We start from the raw sequence: 22,588 nt of genomic DNA on the forward strand, positions 1-22,588 counted from the left end.
CTCACTATTCTCCAAATTTTCTCTCTTATTATAAACAATAATTGGAATTTTTACCCATAAGTCCCGAATAATCAAGCCAAAACCTCGGCCAAATTGAGTATGTAATATGTTTTCATTCACCTACATACATATATTTATTTTATCTGTCCGGGTGATATTTGTCCTATTATGTGCAGTCATACCTCTTTATATGTCTACCTCTTTATATGTCTACCTCTTTTAAGTGTCTACCTCTATATATGTTCATTTTTCATTTGGGCCGACCCTTCTAGAGCTGGCCCACTTTTGGGGCCCTGGAACTAATTAATCAGAAGCTCTCAGTTTAAATTTTTACTCATCATCAATATTTCCTAGAGTGATCCAACATTCCAACCGTAAGTGGGCCCCGGGATACAATCTCAGTGAGGCTTCATATGTGTAGTCTACACACAGTGAACACGCCATAGGTACACTTCTTCTTCATGGAGGATACTCCTAGCTTAGGTCGCTGTTGCACGAAAGGGTGCACGATCACGCAACCAACATCAGGTGCTCACAAATGTACTGCGATCGTAATATGCATGCCTTTTGTGGCGTGCATCCTGGGGAGGGGTTTGGAACGAATTCGATCAGTTACTGCTTGTCTACAGATAACTGCAAGCCACCAAATGTATCAACAGCAATCCAATCAGACGAATTGACGCCACCTGCATCTGCAGCATCACTGTTAGATCAGACAACTACTGATTCTGATGCAATGCAGGAAGTTGATACGACACAATCTAGGTCTAAACAAGGTGCATCGTCTGGGGTTAATGAAGCGTCAGACACAATAGTGAAGAGACTGTCTTATAGTATTAAAAAGAATGTGTACAAACAAACTGTGTTATCAAAGGTGTGTGCCGTTCCAGCAAAGAGAGTTAATCTAACAAACAACGAGAAAGGTGTCGTCGTGCGCACTATCAAAAAGAGTGAATATGACTTGAGCAAGCCATGGAGAGATAACTATAAGAGTGATTTAGTTAAAGAAGCCGTACAAGCTGCACGTACAACATATGGTATAAGTATTAAAACTATACAGAGGTTTATGATCGCTGGAGAGAAAATTATTAGTCTGTCTACCGAAATGCATGCAAAAAGGAAATATCGTGAGAGAAAGGGTACTATCAGCTCCATATCTGTCCTATGCACCTCACAGGTAGTACCTGACCCAGACATGTCTACCTCTATATATGTCCAATTCTTGGCCCTGGGCGGAACCTGGACATATATAGAGGTATGACTGTATCTGATATTTTATAGAGGGTTATGCCTATTTTAATTTAAAAATCAAATTTATGCAACTCGGCATCGGACACTCTCTGTAGAGTTTAGTCTGTAAATGTAGAGATGCCTTGGGGCTCTGGGGCCTGGGCCCTGAGCGAGGCTCTCGGGGTTATATTTATATTTTTAGATAAACTCTAGGCCATAGAAATGCATACGTGATCGGTGATACGACACGAACCGAATTGCTATATCTTTTTTTTAAATTCTACGCCTAAATATATATATAATAAAATCTTATGAGACGGCGGCAAATATTTACTTCAGTTACTTACATATCAAAAGTAGCCATCATGACAGACACTAGTAGATATCAGAGGTTGGAAGATAATGACGTAGCGGGTGTGGAAGACAGTGAAAACGATGTTACACTGGAACGAGCGCAGTCTACTACGACATCCGGATTTAGCGCAGCCCCTCAGTATGAGGCAGTTAGTACCGACGCAGATCAAGAGTTAGATAAAGAGCCAATAAACGAGTCGACTAGTTTAGTAGCACACACACCAAGTATCAGCCAAAGCCCTGGCGGTATAAACATGGACGTACCTCCGCCCGTGTATAGTAAGAACGGCGTGTCAGGTACTGCAGACGTGGAGAAGAATCTACCTACATATGAAGACTATGAGAAAGCACACGAGCATGAAGACGAGTTCGACACCAATCTACCAGAGCCCTATACTATGCCTATTGAATACAGTATGCGCGAAAACGGCCCAACTGTGACAGTATACGAAGGTTTTGATTTGGCCATCGGGGACGATTCAACTTTTGTTGCTACCATGTTCATATCCTTTTTCTTAAATTGGCTCGGCTTTTTACTGGCGTATGTATTCAGTCGCACCATTGCTGGCAAGTGCGGGGCTACCTCAGGCTTTGGTCTGGGTCTCATTAAGCTGGTGCTAGTAGTTAAGGCGAGTACAGATGACCATCAGTCATCATCGCATTCATCCAGCAGTACTGACAAGCAGGACGAGCAGTTTGCGAGTTGGTTCATGTGGATGCTGGTGTTCTTCGGCTGGTTCACTTTTGTAAGAGGTATCACCATATACCTGAAGTACAAGCGCGAGTTTGCTGCTGTTAGGTCTGAGATCTCTGCTATTTAAAAATCGATTATCTCTAAATAGTAAGTATGTTTGATTGTCTTCGACGGTTCTCAACTCTCGGGGATAAGAAGGCTTTGAATAGCGACGGTTCACAACCCTCGGGGATAAGAAGACTTTAAATAGCAAAAGTACGCCATGCGTTTCTGCTCAGGCGTAGTCCCGTAGGATCACTGGGCCACAAACGAAGGATCTGCGCAAGAAGCTGATGATTGAAAAATCAAGGACGATTTGGTCGTATGTGGTATATAGATAAAGAATATATATATATATATATATTCAGTATATGCATACGAAAATCTTTGTGTATAAATTTGCAGGTGTATAAATTATACGTGTGGGGGCTGGGTTGTCGTCGACAAGTCCAATCTATTCCTTGACGTGTAGTATATGATTATCCCTGGCCGGCCTTATGGTAGCTGTGGTTGCTACGAAGACGCAGACTAAACATTGCACGCCAGGACTGAAAAGTGGCAACAAACGGTGGGAGTAATATAGCGGTCGGATGGTTAAATAAATCAGCTGATCACCTTATCTTGGCATGTTGTTTTTGTTCTGCACATGGCAGTGTGACTTATAGCTTGATTTTTCCTTTTATATACAATCCTGAAGTTCGTAAGACCATCTATTTGCTTGGCTTTCCTTTCGTATACGAACTATAAACTTCCAGCAGCTACAGTTATCAACATCGACTTCTTTTTTCCATTCTCCTTACCTGTGCGACGTAGCCGCACATCACCACACGATAGCAGAATCTCATCAAATGATACACAGAACTTACACCTGGTCCGACGTAATATCATGTGGATGGTTTTATGTATGGAGCTACTAATTGCTTGTTTACTATATCATACTTACGAAGTAACTTTTGGCCGTTTTGAGATTAGATATCGAACACACAGAATAGATTAACAGCCAATTATCAGACTATCCAGAAGTCTGGGCCAGCACTCATGTTGCTCATACATACCGCATAGTCTAATACTGATGCTTTGTAGTCTGTACTACCACTTACTAAATAGAATAAAAAGCGTACAGATGGGGACTCGACTCAGTGCAGTCAATTCCTGGCACACTTATTTGTTGGTGGCTCCAGGACTCCACTGTCGGCCAGACTTATTCTCGACCCCACACTTGGTTGGTTCCAGCACTGTGTCGTGATTTTCGTCGTTTATGCCTTATCGCCTTTTGGCCTCATCAAAAGTTAATTTGTTTTAATTCTTCTTATATGCCACTATTCATAGATAGAGACTAATGTTCATTCATTTGGAAGTGATGTATGTGTTTTAGAGTGCCACGTATCTTTTACGAGTAGTTGGAACTATGAAGTATGGCTACACCTATTTGAAATATAATCGCAAATCAAACTCTATCTGACCTACGTATACGCCAATCAATCGCTCACCGCAACACATCTCATCATTGGACACATATATACACCCAGGGTTGTTGCCGAACCATTAACTTATACTGAAGTGTCCAGTCATCATACATGCCAATTACTATCAGTGCTGCACTCTTGCCAGCTAGAATGGTTCGGATTGTGCCCCAATGTGGAGATGAATTTGATCAGAAATATACCCGATTGTGGTCAATAGATACAAACGTACAAAGCAAAGTATTCTCACTGTCAAACGGGTGTGTTGTGTGCTTTAGGCCGCTCGGCGATAAAGCTATTTAAGTAATTTGTCTGGTGAGTATACGTTTGTACCATCACCGTGGCAGATACCCGCGCATAAATTGTACAAGCCTGCGTGCACGGCAAGCAACCTGTTAGGGGGACCAAGCGGTGGAGTTATACGAATTGATTAGTCGAGTATATAGAGGGTAGACATAAGCCGAATATGGAACTGGTGTACCCTGTCTCTGTAAAACAACCCACAAGTGATTGAGCTATCGAACATCCGCGCACACTGTACGTTGTTACCAAGCACGATTAAATAATGTGGCCTTGATTTTCTGGCATAAGTTCGTCCCAAAATACCCTAGCTTGTCGTGATGAACAGCATAAGTGTATATACTGCAAGAAATTCGCTACTGACGATACCAATTTGTATCTAGGTTAGGTGCGTATAAAGCGGTATATACATATTTAGATATATTTGTATAACTGTATTATTCATCCACGTTTACAATATTCTCCACCTAAAATGGGTGTCTGTACTTTAAATAGAAACTGGTTTCTTTCTCACATCCCTCCCTGATAACTTACCATGCATTACAATACGGTCCAAAGATAATTTTATTTCCACTCCTGGATGTTCTCATCTGGAAAAATAATACATTTCCCACATAAAAACATATACTTATATACGCATCACTCCTCCAAATCTTCATTAAACTCCAAGGCATCTCTGTTGTTCTGGAAGCCTTCGCTCTCCTCGCGGAAGAACTTTCCATTGGGCTGCGACCCGGGGGGAGGGGTAGCGGCATACATCTCCTTGGGAATGCGATTGTACATCTCAAATATGTATACCATACCGAATAGCAGCAAGCCTTGAAGATCCTTCTGAGTGAGCTGTATCTCGAATACAAGGTATGCCGCAAGCACGTAGAAGAGATGCACAGGCACCATCAAGAGCGCACACGGTGTGAAAAGGAGCGCCAATGCTATGACCCTGCACATAATCATGAAGTTAGGGTTCACATTGTACTTCTGTATATTCTTCTCAGCGAATGCACCGTTCATCATAATATTCTCATTTTCCCATAATCCCCTCGCACCTGAGGAGGAATTAGACTGTGTACTAAGACGTTTGTTCCAGCTACCACCTGTGATGAGCATGCCGTTATTTCTCCCGCCCATAGGGCTTCTCGAGTACTGTGTGCGTTTGTGGAATGATCTGCGTGCTTGCATCTCCTTGGGGTCAGTACGTTCCACCAGCCACTCCACGCATAGTCTAATGGTGTGCATTGAGCCAGTATCGTTGTGCAGCTCATGTGCACCGCCCTCTACCCAGTGCGATCGCACGTCGTGAGTACTCACTTGCTGCACATACTCCTGTGTAGCGATGTGGCTGGTGATAGCGTCCGATGTGCCGTGGACAAAGAAGCACGGCACGTCCATCATTTGAGGGTTGTCAAATACCTCTTTGGCAGTGGTGAGTAGCTGATTACCAAACTTCACAGTCATAAAGGGAAGCATAAGCCTGTCGTGGAACACCTTGGTTACTTCGGCGTGATCGTCACTCAGGCCACAGGGGTCTATATTTGAGCTTATTAGAAACTCGCCGAGGACGCCCGCTGCCTGCTTGAGCATCAGAGCCTTCCACCACGGCAAGGCCTTGGTGAGCTTCAAGAATGGTGATGCGATGATAGCCCCTTCAATACGAGATAATGGGTGGGTTTGGATGTATCTTAACACCGCCAAACCACCCATAGAGTGACCAAACAAGTATAAAGGTTTCATTGGATCAGCCTGCTGTATGAGTACGCCTATATCCTTGATTAACTCGGAGAATAAACCATCAGCGCGTGGGCCACCGCTGTATCCGTGGCCTCGCAAGTCAACTGTGTGCACGATGAAGTTCTGTTCTACAAAGGATTCGGAAACATGGTTGAAACGTGCAGAGTGCTCACCAAAACCGTGCACTAAGCATAAGTTCGCGTGTACATTCTTCTGTGCCTCGGGATCGGTGGGTCCGAATTTGCGATACAACAAAAGGAGGCCGTCGAATGACGGGATGTACTTTTCTTCTAGCTGAGGCATGGTGATAGTGAGGTGTTGCTGATGCCTACTAAAGCACGAGTATTGAAGTGTGCGAGTATGCTTACTTTTCTTTTATAGAAGTGTGCCTGGTTTTTATAACATGTGGTGTGATCATATGCAGCCTTATAAATCAAACAGGTGATTGCAGTTCTCCTTATAACTATGTAGTATGCGTGTACTCTCTCCAACTCTCTATGTAGTAGAGAGCAAATATTAAAATACACATATCAATACAAATTTTAAAATCATACAACGGCGCCGACGGCAGAATGCAGATCCAGGCAGCCGGCAGGACAGTAGGACCGCAGCCTTTTTTTTTTCCACCTCTTATCGGCCTAGCAATCTTTAGTTTCTCACTATGCAAAAAGCCACAAACAGAAGAAGCCAAGAAGGCAATGTAATTAAGTATTTATGTGAAAAAGCATGTGATATTTTTCACGGTTCTATTCTAAATATAATCTATTTTACAGCTACCAATAGTTCTATTCTCGATTTCTCGTCCATCAACATTAGGAGATCTGAATAAGAATTCACCAATGCAAAATCTTTACCGAGGATAAAACCGAATCGTGGTGGTGCTAGTATACTATTACGAGACGTTTAATTGATGAAATATAACTTTTCTGAGACTCTATTGGTGTAATATGAACAAGTTATATCTTTTAATTCACACATGTTAAAAGTATTTCTGAATAAAAATAGTTTCTATACAACATTACACTTTCATGATGTCATACATAATCTTATAAACAATCAATTACCATGATATCAGCGGCTAATAATATTTATATGCGTATTATGAGTGGTAGCACCACATGGCAGAATAGCGTGCAATCGTTCATAATACGCACTAAAAGTGTATGTGAATGACATGAATTATTTCTTTTACGTTCGATGATGTCAGGCGATCGATAAACAAACAGAAGCAGCAGGCCGCAGGGGAACAGAAATAAATATAATCCCGATTGCAAACCTTGTGGACGCCATATACACGCATACAGTATCACAACTCAACCAGACATACGCACACACACACAATGACTAGTCAGCCCGTACATCTGTGGATCCGTGCCGAGGTCAAGTCTCAGGAGCATCGCGTACCTATCACGCCCGAGATCGTTAAAAAGCTCTTGGATACTGGATTTAAAATTACCGTAGAGAAGCAACACGACCGATGCGTTGCAGATGCTGAATATGAAAAGTATGTGAGCAGCTATTGTTATCTTTGGCATTAGTATGTTGAGCGGGCAGGTTATTACACTCGTCTCTTGCATTATATCATTAAAAACCGGCGAGTATACAGTCTTGTGGCCGTTGAGTGTATGTAGTACACTAGGTTCTGCGTTCCACCATCTGTTTAGACGTTTATACCATTTGGAGGTATATCGGCATTTCTACTGCGCATGCGTAATGGAACGTTGTATTATCAATAATATGCTGATGCGTTTAGAGAACTACGCCTCGTCTCATCTTGTTATGCTTGGAGACCATCGTGCTCTCCTACTTCTGGAGGTTTCCTAACTGTATATGTTAGGTTTCACTTACAAGTGCGTACGTGGGCTCAGGTTTCAGTAAAGTTAAGCATAGTAAACGGCCCCTCACGCTTAAGAGGATATAAGTGCGTAGTACTAGACTCGAATGTTTGCATAGAGAATGCGCATTCCTAAATGTGTGGCGTGTGTCCGATCAGCGTTCAAACACAACGTAGCTAGGTATTGTATCGAGTCTGTGTTAGGTATCACTACTTTGTTTTCAGAGCTGTTCTTAGTTTTTTTTTATACTCTAATCTCCTACGGTGTCCCGTCATGCACACTCTACGATCAATATGGTGTAGTAGGCACACATCACGGATCAATATGGTGTCTCGGGTTGATATTCTGTACAATGATGCATGCATGCAACTGGGGTATATGTATCATACCAGAAAGAAGAATAGGAACATTCCTATACAAGTCTGTATTCACTCCTCGACAGATTATGTGCTCCGATTTAAAAGTTATAGACCCTGGTTTGAAAGGCGTATAGGTGTGTTCACACACTATATTATACGTAAGCGGTGATATGATGTTAGCGGGTGGGGCGCAGGTGTGTATAACTCGATATCTTTTCATACTTTCTCTGCGACGAGTGCATAAAGGTTTGGATGCAGATACTTGCATTCCGCACATTTCTCATCAGTAGTTACACCTATACCTCGATTTATTTATGTATATTGAAGTTCAAGTACTTTCACACTCTCTCGTTAGTACTCCCACCATCCAATTTCCGATCCGTCCAACTATTAGTCCATGTATATTTGAGTAGATTCACACCGATACACACACCCTCACGAAATATGCAGGGTTGGTTGCACAATGGTAGAGGGAGGCACATGGAGAACTGCACCCAGTGATGCGTATATCTTTGGACTCAAGGAACTTCCTGAGAATGATGATTCGCCTTTGACGCACACACACATCTACTTTGGACACTGCTTCAAGTATCAGGTACGAGTTTATCTTTTCATGTATTTATTTATATATATATATATATATGATCAGTTTAGGCTTAGATGAATGTGATGTGAGTATATGTCCGGTTCGAATATTTTTTGACAAGCATTATATATGCAAGCTTTGTAGTACTATATCAGGATAGTCGATCACCGAGATTGTACTGTCTTGATTAAACCTTGGTGCACCAAGTGTTGAGCTTTGCTGGACTCGGACATTCTCAGACACGTGAAGGAGCATATTGAGATATATCCGTCAGCTGATAAACAAGTTGGAAATAGTAATGTATTATCGCGGGCATGGATGTAAGACCCGTTTGGGATTGGAAGGTGCCAAATTTATATCGCAACGTCCGATTACATGCCACATGCAAATTAATGAGCTCTGTAGCATTCTGAATCTGGTGAAATACTTGTGGTAATCGGTCGATCGTCGTTGCACACACAAGATAGGTATATCTTTTAGTACTATTCGACGGATACACAAAACCTGTTTTCGATCAATCTAATACACGAGCATACGCCTGCAATGTAGACAGGAGGGAGTGAACTTCTATTACAATCTTGTGCTAGGACGATAGTTTTGCTGTATTTGAGGTAGATAGGTGAACGTCTCTTTCAAACTCTCGCGTCGGTAGCTTCGGATGCTATAAATCTACAGGCCGGAAGGACTATTCTGTACATTACGTAAAGCAAGGCAATTCTGCTACATCTTGAGCTTTTCGTAGAAAACTTATGGATGGACCAAAGTAGAAAGCTAATCATATGTATTCATATCCCTTTCGTTGTGTATCTGTATAGACCGGCTGGAAGGATCTTCTCGCGCGTTTCCGTAATGGAAAGGGTGTTCTGTTGGACCTAGAGTTCTTGCAGGATAGCGTTGGACGCCGAGTAGCTGCGTTCGGATACATGGCTGGCTACACTGGTACTGCTGTGGGAATTGATGTATGGTGCAACCAGAAGTTGGGGTGAGTGGGCGTGTTATTGATATATGTGTATACAAAAATGTTCTATGTAGATTCGCTACTGAATAATTTGTGTGTGTTTCGCTGTACCACCGGTTATCTTGATAGTGCTGTATGAATAGACCAAATTTGGCATTTAATTTATACTTTTTTACTGTTGTGTATGCACACATCATAGAGGTTGTCATGTGCGGCGGTACCACTATGAGAAATGACACACGAAGTGAAATTATGACTAGAGATGAAAGTATATATGGTATATGGCTACGTCTATATTAATTGATGCAGGCGCGAATAGTATGTAATTCCCATCCCTGTACCACGTACAATTCAATAGCCTACAGTCACGTTTGTGCGCAATATGATGTCGCCGACACACTTAGAGGTACTTGAAGGTACCTACATGTACAACGTTTGCACGCACCTCTTCATAAAACACCCAAACAGATGAATTTAGAAGATGAGACGGAGATATACGTGCCTGTATGTAACAATACTGACACTGTAATAACTCAAAGCACATACGCAACATGCATGATTTTCTCGTCCATACACTCATAAAGATAACATGCATACACCCCTTATGGCACCACTTAAATATACAACTTAGGAAGCATTCAACTTCTAATGCTATTTCCTTGTCTACCAGAATTTGGTATCCCTAGACAAGGTGAACGCCTCCTGCCCTGATACTGAAGTGCTTACGGCACATGTACTGGTACACACACTCGCCTTTTCAGCAACATACACGAAGACCCAATTATACACATATCTTTCCAATCTAAATCACAAAACTAACGACGCTACTCCGCTTTGCCTCATATGCATTGAAGTTCGGGTGCTCTCGAGAAGGTTAACGCCCCCTATCCTGATGCGGACGCGCTTAAGAAGTACCTGAAAGAACGTATTGACGCTGCTGTGGAGAAGGGTGCTGTACTGCCCCGTGTTGCAGTGATTGGGGCACTAGGCCGATGCGGTCGAGGTGCCTGTGACTTTGCGACGGAGGTGAGCTCTATACTCTATACATATATCTAAGTATATCATACAAAAGTATACATCTGTTTGTGCACGAGTGTACTTTAAGAATGCTGGTGACATCGATGTGTCCATTAATCACACGCTTTCTGACGCAATGTACGTTTGCCCTTTCCCTTTCTGACCCAGGTTGGCATCCCGGAAGATAACATTGTTCGTTGGGACATGAATGAGACCAAGGGCGGAGGTCCTTTCCCTCAATTACTGGATGTCGACATCCTTGTGAATTGCATATATCTCACAGAGAAGATCCCTCCTTTCATCACCACAGACATGCTGAAGGAAACCTCAGGTATTAAAAGGCGTAAAATTGGATATCTATGCACGTGTTGTGTATACTGGAACCTGTTATTACAATACGTCTAATGGTGTCCCACCTCGATGACTTTCAATTGAACAACTCCTTTATCTCGAGTACGTCTTAGTCATTTAATAACGACCCGTCAAAAAACCGTACGTACAAATGCTTGCTTCGTTTGTTCTTATGCTGACCAATCTGTGCTTATCATACATATACACCTTGGCAGAGACTCGCAAGTTGTCCGTGCTGGTGGATGTCAGCTGCGACTACACAAGCGAAAACAACCCCGTACCTGTGTACACTGAAGGCACCACATTCAGTAACCCCACGGTGGTGGTGCCAGACGTGTAAGTAAACATTGTGTACGAGTTCTTACATATTTTATTACGTGCATATAACAGTGGTGTGTTACTTTTCCGATTTGTTTTATATGAATACGAAGGCAAGCCGTATTTTCAACGTCTGTTTTCGAGCGCATTGGTCGTACACAGTTGCTAAGACCGCGTTTGTGGCACCCAAAATGTAAATTGGCACGCATGCTTTATGTATGTGTGTGTGTGTAAGTGGTTATGCTTACTTTAAGTCTACCGTTATACTTGCATGCACCCGCGTATGTATCGAAACGTTTATATAAACGCAATCACGAATTGATTTGTGCTCGCGCGTGCCCGAGTACGCTATGACTGCTGTACCACAGGATGTCTTGAAATAAACGACGCATACATGAAACGCGCATTTGTAACAAGTCTCATTGGTTCGAGTGGTTGTACTGCTGAGCTCTTCAGTGAACGTTCGAACTTAGTTGAAGAGCATACAGGCAATTTCATTGTTTCTGTATCAATTCGTTTTTTTCTATGTCGACACTGACTGCTTCTCTTGCTGGTGAGAATTGCGCGATAACCCTTATTGATCACAGAGAGGCTACATACGTATTTGAATACACACATCTTCGATCATTTCCATTTCGAACACACTTTCATATTTTGTTTCCACATTAGCACTTTCATATCCTCATTATATATATTCCTTCTGCCTGTGTACTCCCCATTGTATTGTGCAGTGGAAAGGTCATGGAAGTAGTGGCCATCGATCATCTGCCCACACTCCTACCTAAGGAAAGCTCAGAACGCTTCGGCGCAGACCTCCTCCCCACACTACTCGCTCTGCCACAGGTATGTATATAATATTATACTCGCATATATCATGTGTACGTGAATGGATTAATTCGCGATACCCGAAAAGTCTGCGTATAAATATAGTATTCGGATCAACTTCGAATGTCACGTTATAAATAGTTGAGCGTTCAGAATATATTTAACAATTGTGGGATGATACTGTTTGCAACTTCCTCTCCGCTTCAACCGCGGTTTAAATACATTGTTAAGCTGTAGTGCAAATTCTCAAGAAGGGGTTGTACGTGGATATGTGGATTATTCTGTACGCAGTAGGCATATTGAGTAACAGCTTTTTTATTGCTATATCCATATTAGACATATTCAATTTTTTATTCATATATAGATCGATCCATATATCCATGGCCGACAATCGCACCTATCTGAAGGACTTGTGATAGGAGAAGCTCACATTTGTTCGAGGATAGGGAAAATGTATTAGAGCGTACGAATACATGTGCAGATACATTTTATATGTACGTTTGTGCACATATATGTATACTGACGTGAAGTTGACATCTAACCCACTCCAGGTGAAGGAGGATGAAGTTTGGTGCAGGGCTCGCAAGCTGTTCGATGACAAATTGGCGGAAGCTGAGAAATAAGCATATCTCGCTGACTTCTAGGCTGGAAAGATGTTGTAGATAGTTTTATAGATCCATGGCGCAGAGCTTAACAGCCACGTCGATGCCCGAACACATCCAAGTCGAGTCTATATAACTCGAATGCCTTGGAATGTGTACCCGGTGTATGGTATCGTACAATAAAACCTAGTACCGCTAATGTGATCCATGGACAAGGCAGAACATAGAACGGTTTATAACATTGAACCTTAATTGTGGTACATAGGTAGTCGTATATTGATATTCAAACACGCAATTTAGGATGAGATTCTGCCGCTCCTAGCCTTGGTCTATGTCAGTCTCTAGATAAGCTATTATGCGAGCACTGACATACTGATACGTCAGTGAAGGCGAAAGCGTGGCACATTATATGCAATGGTTCAATCTGAGTTCATACAAATACTCAGTTATTATTGAATTCTGCCTATCGATCATATTAGAAGGATACCCAAGAGTAAAAGCTCATGCGATACTATACTGTAACTTGTAAGTCAGTGCCTTCTGAGGTGCATGAGCTAATACTAATCCTATATATATATAAAATATGGGATTATGTTAAACTTTCTAGTTTTTGGCTCTACACGATTCTCGAATCGAGTGTTTGCCAAACTTTCGATCAGAATATCCTGCAGTGAATCATCGGTATTAAGCTAAATATGAATACTACTGCAGTAGAGAGCGAACGTGCTCATCAGGAGTATTCGTCCAAGACGAGTAGCTTATCACATTAGAGAGTGCACACGCGATTACTTGTTCTCGCCTATCATCGATCAAATATGTAGTCGCGTGACAAAAGTTTTTCTTTGACTATCAATAGATGCCTTCAAAATAGTACCATGCGAGTTGATTTAGATCTCCGGGAACTCACCTAGCAACAAGAATGTAATTAGTTCTCCAAATACAATTCGATCCCGGGCCCACGCTCTTACATAATGAAAAGAATATGAGTCAGTTTTGAAATCATTACGTTTACGTCAGTAGTAAATACGATCGATCTCTGCGCCCTGAGCGCGTTATAGATGAAATATGAATTATTTTTTATTTTCATAGCCTCGGCCGACTTTACTTGTCACGGTGACATTTCAGATCTGCCGACGATTTCCGAGACGCATTCAGCGTTGCCGTAACCTCTTTCAGCAACACCGCTTTTCCTGACAACTATTCCTAGCGGTTGATAAACTTTAGTGACCTGACTGTCATTGAATTCACGTAGCGCACTCCATATCGTAAGTGGTGTAATTGTTCCGAAAAATATCACCTCATACTTTCTTGCGCGCATCCCAATGTATCGAACGATCTTCTGAATAGTGTTGCTGCAGATTTGCGGGAAATGAACACACGTGAACCAAGCATGGCAGATGTGGCCAAGAAGGCCAATGCTTTTGTCGATTATGGTCCATATATGCAAATTGAACCTGCTCAGTTCAAGAAAGGGAGTAAGCAAGTGTCAGGAAAGACAAAGAAGTCTCACCTATTATAAAGAGAATTGTATCCTAGTTCTCCACGAATCATTATTCTGAAGGTTTGCGAGCGCGCGATTAGACGAGTAACAACATGTTCAAGACCATACTCGAAGAAATGTGAATTAAACCTGCAAGTATTTAAAAGACATGCGTGATACCACCGAACGTGAGTATTGCTACTATGCGACGAGCATGTTTTAATCCAAGTTTTATCGATGATACTTTGTCCCGCATACTGATGTACACTTTCAAGTGTGGAAACATAACAAGCCATAGCAAAGCGTCAGACTATATATTCAGCTGCTTTTATTAATATTAATAACCTCGGCCATGTGTTCCACGGTCATGACAATTTCCAATATACCACATAGGAGGAACCCTGAGGAACCGGCACAGCTATCAATTAAATCGCAAGCGATGGTGACAGGCCAGTTCGAAAAGACCTATTAAACGAATAATTTTATATGGTATGATGAGCGCCAACTAGTGCTTGCTCCTTCCATTGCATGTTTTAACGGCCTCCAGTAGGCCTAGATCTGCGCACAGGTCTGCGGTGGCAGAGAACCCGTTGGATTTGTAATACGCGCCAATTAGCGCCTCCATCGCATCGGCACAAGTCTTGGAGTCATAGTCGAATGTGCTCTTGGTGCGTATGTAGCGCAAATACGGCGCCGCGATTTTTGCCAAAACCCGGTTGGAGACTGCTTTGCCTTTCAGGATAGTCATCTCGCCATTGTCTGCGTTAGGATTTGTGTGGTATAAATACTGCACCACCACTAGGTCGAGCACAGCGTCACCTGAATCGATGTGATCGGATATTGGGTATTGGGATAGTATGTACCGGTACATGGACCGGTATATATAAACATGAGTAAACTTTGATATACTACTATACTGTTTCGTCAACACAGGCGAACAGCGCAACACATATTCCCGCACAAACGACCCGCATAAATTCACTTCTCGGCAATCCGGCAAGTTCGATAACGTACCCAATAATGCAAGCCTGAGAAAGTTGCATCCATTAACACTGGCGCTTGGGTGTGTCAGTGCTTCGTCAATTGCGGCTACATCCACATTCTGGAAATCGGAGAACTTTTTAACAAAATCCTTCCCCGTAAATTGAGTGGCCAGGTTGTGATGTCGCTCATCTCTGACCATAGACTCGGGATCCAGGGGAGCTAGTGGATGCACATATTCGGGTGCTTCCGCTGTGATAATATCTGCGTATGTTTTCTTATCAAGATCAACGGCCGAGCAAAGCTCGAGTACCTGAAAAATATTCAAGCACAATGTATCTATCATCAGCAGACTATCAATCCAAACCAACTTTGCAGATTTACGATTATATATATACCAACTCATCTCGCAGACTATGATTAAAGGTCACGATGCTTGCTTCCCATATATGCACTCAGTTCATTGCAGAAATTGCAAACTCCACACTCCTGTTGCTACACAGATAACGACACTGTTCGCGGGGCTTCTTTACATCCATTCATGCGACATTATTCGCCTGATTTGTAAAGTGGCTTGCTGCCTACTAGTTTGCTGTGCTAGATCTAATAATTATAATTTGCTAAACACGCGGGCACGAAAAATATACATAGGCTTGTCACTGGTGAATATCTCATCAACACGATACGCACGCTTCTCAGTGCTGTTGTATAATAATATACGGATCGCACACAAATACGCGACTGTACACTATGCTGTGCTTAGAACGTTATCCTGCTTTACGCTTGCACAAAAATAAGATGTAGCATCCGAAGTAATAGTTTTTGAAAAGTGCATGCCGCCGTCTGTATATCCGTCCATAATTGCCTACACAGTAGTAACAGTGGTGACTGAGCTACCTGCTCGTAAGCGGGTCCCTTAGAGCTACCGAATTTCCGCCCCCATCCTTGCGGTTCGTAGCACTCCTGGCAAAAGCGCACTATCCCCGAAGGCTTCACAAATGCAGTCCATTCGTGCTCTGCAATAGGATCAGTGCTTATCGAGCATGCGCTGTGCACGTTTTCCCATCCACAATCCTTCCCAGATCCCCACTCCTGACCGTACCGTCTTACGACGTGACATGCCACGCAGATGTGGCCTTTTATGGCCTTGGCTTCATATCTTGAACTCCAAACATGAGATTCATTCGGCATAATGTTTGGTTGCTAGTGTTGATATACACACTTGTAGAAAATGAAAGGTGGCTTTAAACTTGATGATGCACGCGCTGACCAGGGGTAGAATGTGAATGGAGTAAGAAAGATTCGACATGAGCCGAGAGAGCAGGTTCTGTATCGACGATTGCAAATTCATGGTCGAGTTGAATCAACAACGAAGAATACTCCCATTGGCGTTTAAACTATTACATCGTGCTCACGAGATATTGAACTTAAAATGTTGGGGAGTCCGAAGCACGAAACCCACTTTCTCAGTCAAAAAATGTTGACACTTGCTAATGCCATCTGATAGCATTCATTTATCTTGGTGCGGACGATTATAGGCATTGAATGTGTACATACATGTATAAGTCTCCGCAATATAAATATCAGCTACATGCTGCCTCTTGTAAAACGAGTACACTGATTTGTTACATTCACATCCTTATTGGGATCCCGCACAAAGTTTATGCTAGCCTCCTATATCAAACTCAGTGTTTGACAATTAGTCACACTGCAGGCGTGATTCTCTTCCATCAGTAAGAAGTTCACAAGAATGTGCGACAGTATTGCGATCATCCGATTTCAGATATATCTCGGTGTAAACTCTACACATCTGGAACGATTTGGGTGACTTATATACGAGTGTACGTTTGAAATGTGCGAATCTATGAAACATGGCTGAGCACCGGACACGGCTATAGATAAGTCAAGTGTGCAAGCGCAAGCGTATGCGCATGATATGATTTGTGTGTTAACTTAGTAATCGGATTCCTGCGGTTGCTGTCAGCTTAACTAGAGGAGTGCGTTTGCAAATATACATCATTAGGTTTTTGTTGACATCGCATCTTGTCAAAAAGATATTCATCCATCGGATAGGATCATGTACTCAGTAAAAAACAAAAATCAACTCTCAGACTCCGCAAACAACGAGCGAAATTATAGAGCGCCTCTGTGACTATCCGAATTTCATAGGGATAGATATTTGCTCTGGCGCAGTTCGAGACCATAATAGTACCAAACAATCCAAACTGTACAACTTCACTGGGTGGGCCTGCTCACTATGAAATGGTATCACACTGTGAGACCTACTTCAAATCGACAGTGCTGTCAATTCGTGAAAGCAGGCTGTAGTAAAGTTCTTATGGCAGGTTGTCGTACGGATTGGTGTATCTGCCCTATACGGAGCTACCCCTGGTTATACTTGCTGCATAACCGCCCCTGATATTCACTTGACAGTGTATGGGTTAAGAATAAAGCTAGATAAATCAAAACACGTACATTCCTCCCAAAAGGCTGACGACGTCAAATGTCCATTCCGAGCGTAAATATATCAATCGAATACCTCTAATTAATCAAGTTTACCGCTCTTTAAAACATTCGCCACAAGCGCGAGTCTGTGGACACCAGGGTATGTCCGAGACATCGAAATATACACACTCTACTCTCCGCACTTGTTTATTTGACCACAGCGAACAACACTACATGTGTCGGTGCATCTTTCTAACATCATGCTATCCTAGAAGCCTGCAAGGAGTTGGGTACTAAATTAAAACTCTACTCGCACTCTAGAAAGTCGCTTAAATATCAGGAATCGAGGACATATTCTTGAAACATCGTTCATAGTATGTTCTGCTTTCCTATACGTTGCATATGTATGATAACATGTGTCTTGCCGTTTCTATATGACCGACACATACGTATTGTGAAACGGATCCCATCTGGTACTATTGCGACTACACTCCAAACAATCTATTTACAGATGTTTGCTAGTGTCATATGAACCGTCTCGTTCGTTGCTCGGTTGCCTCACTGTATTTTGCAATTTTTACAAAGTCGTTCTTGATGTAGACGTTCACTCTGTGCAAAAATCCGCTCAGTGCTATACGAAAAACCTCGATCTTGCTATACTTGGTTATGAAAGCCGGTCCCGTCATAGACACTGCGCTGCCAATGTTGAGGGGTTTGAATCACCGTTGAGCGATGTAGTACATAGGCCTGTCTGACGGATCCGTACAATAGTACTACCAATACGATAGCTCAGACAAGCGTTTGTAATGAGACAGGCGATCCCAATCGCCAATCTGCTTCCGTCCGTACATAGTATTGTCCACATTTGCTTTGTCGTACCATTCACAAATGCCCTCTTGCGTTTATCTTATCGCCTGCTATGGCTACGACTGTCATGTCTATCTCTCGATCTCTTTCTGCCCCTGTCTCGACTCGTTTCCCTGCCACCATCCTTGCGCCCCTCTCTATCCCTAGTTGCATCGCTCCTCCAATCATCCCCATTCCCCTTGTTATCTCTACCCTCCTTATACCCACCTCTACTCCTGCTGCTTTCATTATCCCCACCTATATGCTCGCGTCTATTCCTGTCTGGATTACCGTGTCTGTTGTCACCCCGATCGTCTCGCCTGTTGCGCTTATCTTTTGTACTGAACTTGTCTTTGGCGTCTCTCTCACGCCGTGCGATTGTGAGCGGATTGCGCGGATCTTCCAATGTGTACATATCTTCCGCATTGTCTGTAATACAGGACATCGATAGAGTAGGGGGGGGGAGTTCTATTTTAGATACTTTCAAGAAACAGATAGAAAGCCAACTACACAGCATCTACTGATAGCCGGTAGTTGGTTGCCAGTATCGTCATGCACGTGTGAATATTTATAACCCCACAGAACGGTGAATAATTGATCTCTAATCAATAATTTATATAGCACATTTACATTTGAATAAGGAAACGGGACCGAACAAAAGAGCGCTATTGTTTCTATATGGATATGGAGAACATTGTTTACCTACATGCTGTTGTTAGCGATATCGGGACTATTCAAAGGAACGTTTAAGAGGAATTGAAAATGGAGGACACATAGAACGCTTACACTTATAATAAGATTATACCTTTGAAAGGATCCTTCGAGAGCACAAGACTATCTTCTGGGTCGAAATCGAGTGCATGTGACATCCAGTCGTCGCTGAGGAATATTGAAGGACCCGAAATGAAACAATCTGACGTTAATATATACTGGTAGTATCGAACACAGCAGTGGTTACATAAATCTGCAACATTCTCGATCAAGTAGCCCAAATCCTTCTTATTCGCACAAACGTATAGATCAAACTCTCAGCCAACTGTGCATTAAGATTGTGCCTACAGAATAATTTGGTAAGGAACCCCTCCAACATGGTGATTGATACTAAATACGTCATGAATATGTACGTGCAGCAGGCCTTTCCCGTGTGTGCAGTACTAGACTAGCTTCAGGTTTCTCACATCCACTACGAAAATGATTGTAGCTAAACTTACCTCACCCATTGATAGTCTCACTACTAGTACCTCTGTCATGATCCGCCTCAACACTTGACCAGAATTCCGTTTCGGTTCCCCTATCTGACCCCAATATATACACACACCATCGAATTCACACTCGTACCAATTCTTACCTTCCCTATTTTTTTATCTGATATACACACTGGAGAGCACTAACATGATACATTTAAGCACCGTTTTATGAAGCGTGCAATCTCACAAGCTCCCACTTACCCATTTGTACTACGCCCCCCACCCTTCCCCTTCATATCCGCATCCAAACTAGCACTATCCGTATTTTTCCCATTTGACTCTTCTTCCTCTTCCTCCTCGTCACTCTTATCCGCCCACGACCGTGCACTAACTTTCATCTGAAAGCTTTCCAAAAGAGCCTTGGCCTTCGCATCGGCTTTGGCCTTCCCCGTTGACCCCAAACTGTCCGCGTACTTCCGCCTCTGTGCTTCCAGATACGCTTCCCCATCATCCACCGCAGATTTCACCTGGTTGTCATTCACTCCAGTCTGTGTATTTGTCTCCGCAATACGTCCATCTCCCATATCGCGTTGCCTTCGCTTGCTCTCTCTGATCTCGCGCACTAATTTCTCGGTCTGTTCTGCGGTTGTCAAACTCTTGCTCGTCTTGGCAGCACTCGATGTGTCCTCCTTATATTTCTTTGTATCGCTTTCATCTTCCGTTTCCCTAACCTTATCATCGGATACACTCGCACCCTTTCCATCACCATTCGCACTGGTACCCTTGCTTTTCTCCTCACTCACCACCGGTTCTATAGCGCCCACTTCTGCTGCAAGCGTCGGGTCTGCCAAAGCTTCGTGTGCACTTTTAATCTTCATTCGCTTTGTTTTACTTTTACTACTAAACATGTTGTCTGCCTCCCCTTCATCCTCTTCATCGTCATCTCCTCCAAATGAGAGCAGCTTAGCGTCTCGAGTTTTCTTCATTTTGGATCCCTTTGCCTTGCTTTCTTTGTTGGCCCGAGCTTGGTCGATCTTCGCCTGAAGTTGTGTAAATGTATGTATGTGAATGGGTATGTATGTATGTGCAGCAAGTGTACACAAATGTGTAAGTGTATATGTGCTTGTACATTATGCATGATAGTGTGTATGCAGCAGTATAAGTATATGAATACATATGCGTAGATATGTGCAGCATTGTAGATGATATCAGGCATGTTTAACAGTGTGTACGCCAATACAATATTGAGCTGGTACGATATCTGGTGTGTCACATTGTAAGCAATATATCGAATTTTGATTCAAATCGTGATGAGATTCGATATAAACAAAGATACCCGCAACCAATACATACCAGCCTTGCAGGCAAAGAGCGCGGCACGATATCATCAAAAGGATTGACCAGCACTTCAATATACTTGATTCTAGGGGGATTTAAAGGCCGCTCATCTTCGTCTGTTTCCGCATCTCCAACGCGCAGTACATTGAAAATAGTTTCATGATCGACCCTCCCAAACAATGTGTGTTTCTTATTTAATCCCTCGGTTTTATCCAGCGTGATGAAAAACTGACTTCGGTTGTCATGGCTACCGCTGTTAGCCATGGCAACCAGGCCACGCCGCGAGAACTTAAGTCTTTGATGGAATTCGTCCTTGAAGGGCTCTACATGGTACAGAAGGAAAGAAGATATATATTTCATATCCGGGCAGCAGTCTTACTGTTTAGTGAACTAATATACGAAAGTGGTCCGCCAGGTCATTGTTTTTCGCCTTCTATTCATCACTTAGGACTTGTGGGCCGTAGGAATATCTATAGTACGCGATATGGGACTACCCTTTGGGACCCACAAATTTTCTAAAATAAGGAAGGAGCATTGGAGAAACCCAATGAAGTGAATGCTACTTACGACCTCGAATAGAATCCACCAAGTACCCATGACGACTACAAGCACTGTGGATGATAGAGAAGCGCATCTAGTCAAGACAGAGACATATACAGAGAACAATTTATCTCCTCACATACTTGTGTATCTGAGTAGATATGAAGTCTTGCGTGATAACGACATCTGGATCTTCACGCACTTGAAATGTTCATGGACGAAAAGTCAACCTAATAAGCACTCGGAGTACACATACCTACACATATACAAACGCCAAGAATGGGTAAGAGCAATTCTGTGCGCGCTTCGTTCCCGTCAATCCCATACCTACATAAACTTACGAATGCTGCACAGAAAAAAAGTACACTCACTCAACCCGTCCCATACACACGAGTACTTACCATCATATATGCTTTCTCCACCAAACCCCGTCCCGGTGGGGTCACCCATTTGTATCATGAATCCCTTAGAGATTCGGTTGACTATATTGTCGTCGTAGTAGCCTAGGCGAATAAAAAGACAAGGTATGACGTGTCAGACATGTCCGAGCATCCGTGACATTTTTAGATTTCCGTGGGTGGGATGGATATAGATCATAGAAACGCGTATGGGTATCGCTCGATACGTAGGAAACTCCGAAAGTGGTCAAATCGGTTTACTCATTGAAAACTGTGTTAGCTGGCTTTGAACTCCACGTACGTCATACAAGAGTTCAGAAGTACCACTGACTACATATGGAAGTGGAATATGCACCCATGGTCGAAATCAGAACATACATACTAATAAAATTAGTGGGGTGGAATGACAAACGATAATATACGACCTAGCCAGCGTACATTTCAAAGATATTTCCACGAATGACAAGAAATACGGCACAATAAGTACGACATCAATCAGGAAAGTGCCAGAAAGAAGTCAAACATCCACAAGGCAAGGAGAGCATATATACATGATGAACAGAAAGTATGTAGATGAACAAACCGACGTGCAAAACAACACTTGGAATCAACGAAGCACGTGAATATTGATAACAGTCTACGCAGAAACTGCGTCAGGATGACTACACACCTTTCCTATTTTCAGGAAGTAAACTCGTATACGGAAGTTTATAC

General features: G+C 42.7%; 6 protein-coding genes across 6 annotated transcripts in view; 3 read left to right on the forward strand and 3 right to left on the reverse strand.

Annotated features, from left to right (window-relative positions):
- Positions 1-387: 387 nt before the first annotated feature.
- On the forward strand, positions 388-1,560 carry SARC_03944 (hypothetical protein). Its single transcript, XM_014302242.1, has one exon. It carries the CDS (start codon positions 539-541, stop codon positions 1,259-1,261), a length of 723 nt encoding a protein of 240 aa, XP_014157717.1. The 5' UTR covers positions 388-538; the 3' UTR covers positions 1,262-1,560.
- An 8-nt stretch (positions 1,561-1,568) lies between these two features.
- SARC_03945 (hypothetical protein) lies at positions 1,569-2,925 on the forward strand. The gene has a single exon (XM_014302243.1). It carries the CDS (start codon positions 1,596-1,598, stop codon positions 2,403-2,405), a length of 810 nt encoding a protein of 269 aa, XP_014157718.1. The 5' UTR covers positions 1,569-1,595; the 3' UTR covers positions 2,406-2,925.
- Positions 2,926-4,064: 1,139 nt separating this feature from the next.
- SARC_03946 (hypothetical protein) lies at positions 4,065-6,432 on the reverse strand. Its single transcript, XM_014302244.1, has 2 exons — positions 4,615-6,432; positions 4,065-4,172 (listed from the first exon to the last, which is right to left on the reverse strand). The coding sequence occupies exon 1, from the start codon at positions 6,109-6,111 to the stop codon at positions 4,720-4,722; it is 1,392 nt and encodes a 463-aa protein (XP_014157719.1). The 5' UTR covers positions 6,112-6,432; the 3' UTR covers positions 4,065-4,172; positions 4,615-4,719.
- Positions 6,433-7,006: 574 nt separating this feature from the next.
- SARC_03947 (saccharopine dehydrogenase [NAD+, L-lysine-forming]) lies at positions 7,007-12,959 on the forward strand. Its single transcript, XM_014302245.1, has 8 exons — positions 7,007-7,312; positions 8,453-8,597; positions 9,404-9,570; positions 10,401-10,572; positions 10,732-10,894; positions 11,130-11,250; positions 11,964-12,075; positions 12,609-12,959. Exons 1-8 carry the CDS (start codon positions 7,149-7,151, stop codon positions 12,678-12,680), a joined length of 1,116 nt encoding a protein of 371 aa, XP_014157720.1. The 5' UTR covers positions 7,007-7,148; the 3' UTR covers positions 12,681-12,959.
- A 1,685-nt stretch (positions 12,960-14,644) lies between these two features.
- SARC_03948 (hypothetical protein) lies at positions 14,645-16,311 on the reverse strand (the record flags this gene model as incomplete). Its single annotated transcript, XM_014302246.1, has 3 exons — positions 14,645-14,958; positions 15,154-15,433; positions 16,018-16,311. The coding sequence occupies 3 exons, from the start codon at positions 16,309-16,311 to the stop codon at positions 14,645-14,647; spliced, it is 888 nt and encodes a 295-aa protein (XP_014157721.1).
- A 1,447-nt stretch (positions 16,312-17,758) lies between these two features.
- Positions 17,759-22,588, reverse strand: part of SARC_03949 (hypothetical protein) — a 6,052-nt gene continuing 1,222 nt past the window's right edge. Inside the window, exons 2-6 of the mRNA XM_014302247.1 lie at positions 21,878-21,979; positions 20,952-21,259; positions 19,860-20,638; positions 19,217-19,290; positions 17,759-18,840 (exon numbers count right to left, since the gene is read on the reverse strand). Of these exons, the coding sequence (XP_014157722.1) occupies positions 18,473-18,840; positions 19,217-19,290; positions 19,860-20,638; positions 20,952-21,259; positions 21,878-21,979 (1,631 nt within the window). The 3' untranslated portion in view covers positions 17,759-18,472. The remainder of the gene's footprint in view (positions 18,841-19,216; positions 19,291-19,859; positions 20,639-20,951; positions 21,260-21,877; positions 21,980-22,588) is intronic.

Source organism: Sphaeroforma arctica (assembly GCF_001186125.1).
Source record: "Sphaeroforma arctica JP610 unplaced genomic scaffold supercont1.212, whole genome shotgun sequence".
NCBI lineage: Eukaryota > Ichthyosporea > Ichthyophonida > Sphaeroforma > Sphaeroforma arctica.

Coding starts and splice junctions, on each gene's coding strand:
- SARC_03944 (XM_014302242.1), top strand. CDS start 539: ATGTACTGCGATCGTAATATGCATGCCTTTTGTGGCGTGCATCCTGGG.
- SARC_03945 (XM_014302243.1), top strand. CDS start 1,596: ATGACAGACACTAGTAGATATCAGAGGTTGGAAGATAATGACGTAGCG.
- SARC_03946 (XM_014302244.1), bottom strand. CDS start 6,111: ATGCCTCAGCTAGAAGAAAAGTACATCCCGTCATTCGACGGCCTCCTT.
- SARC_03947 (XM_014302245.1), top strand. CDS start 7,149: ATGACTAGTCAGCCCGTACATCTGTGGATCCGTGCCGAGGTCAAGTCT. Junction 8,598..9,403: donor GACACTGCTTCAAGTATCAG/GTACGAGTTTAT, acceptor GTATCTGTATAG/ACCGGCTGGAAGGATCTTCT. Junction 10,895..11,129: donor CATGCTGAAGGAAACCTCAG/GTATTAAAAGGC, acceptor ACACCTTGGCAG/AGACTCGCAAGTTGTCCGTG.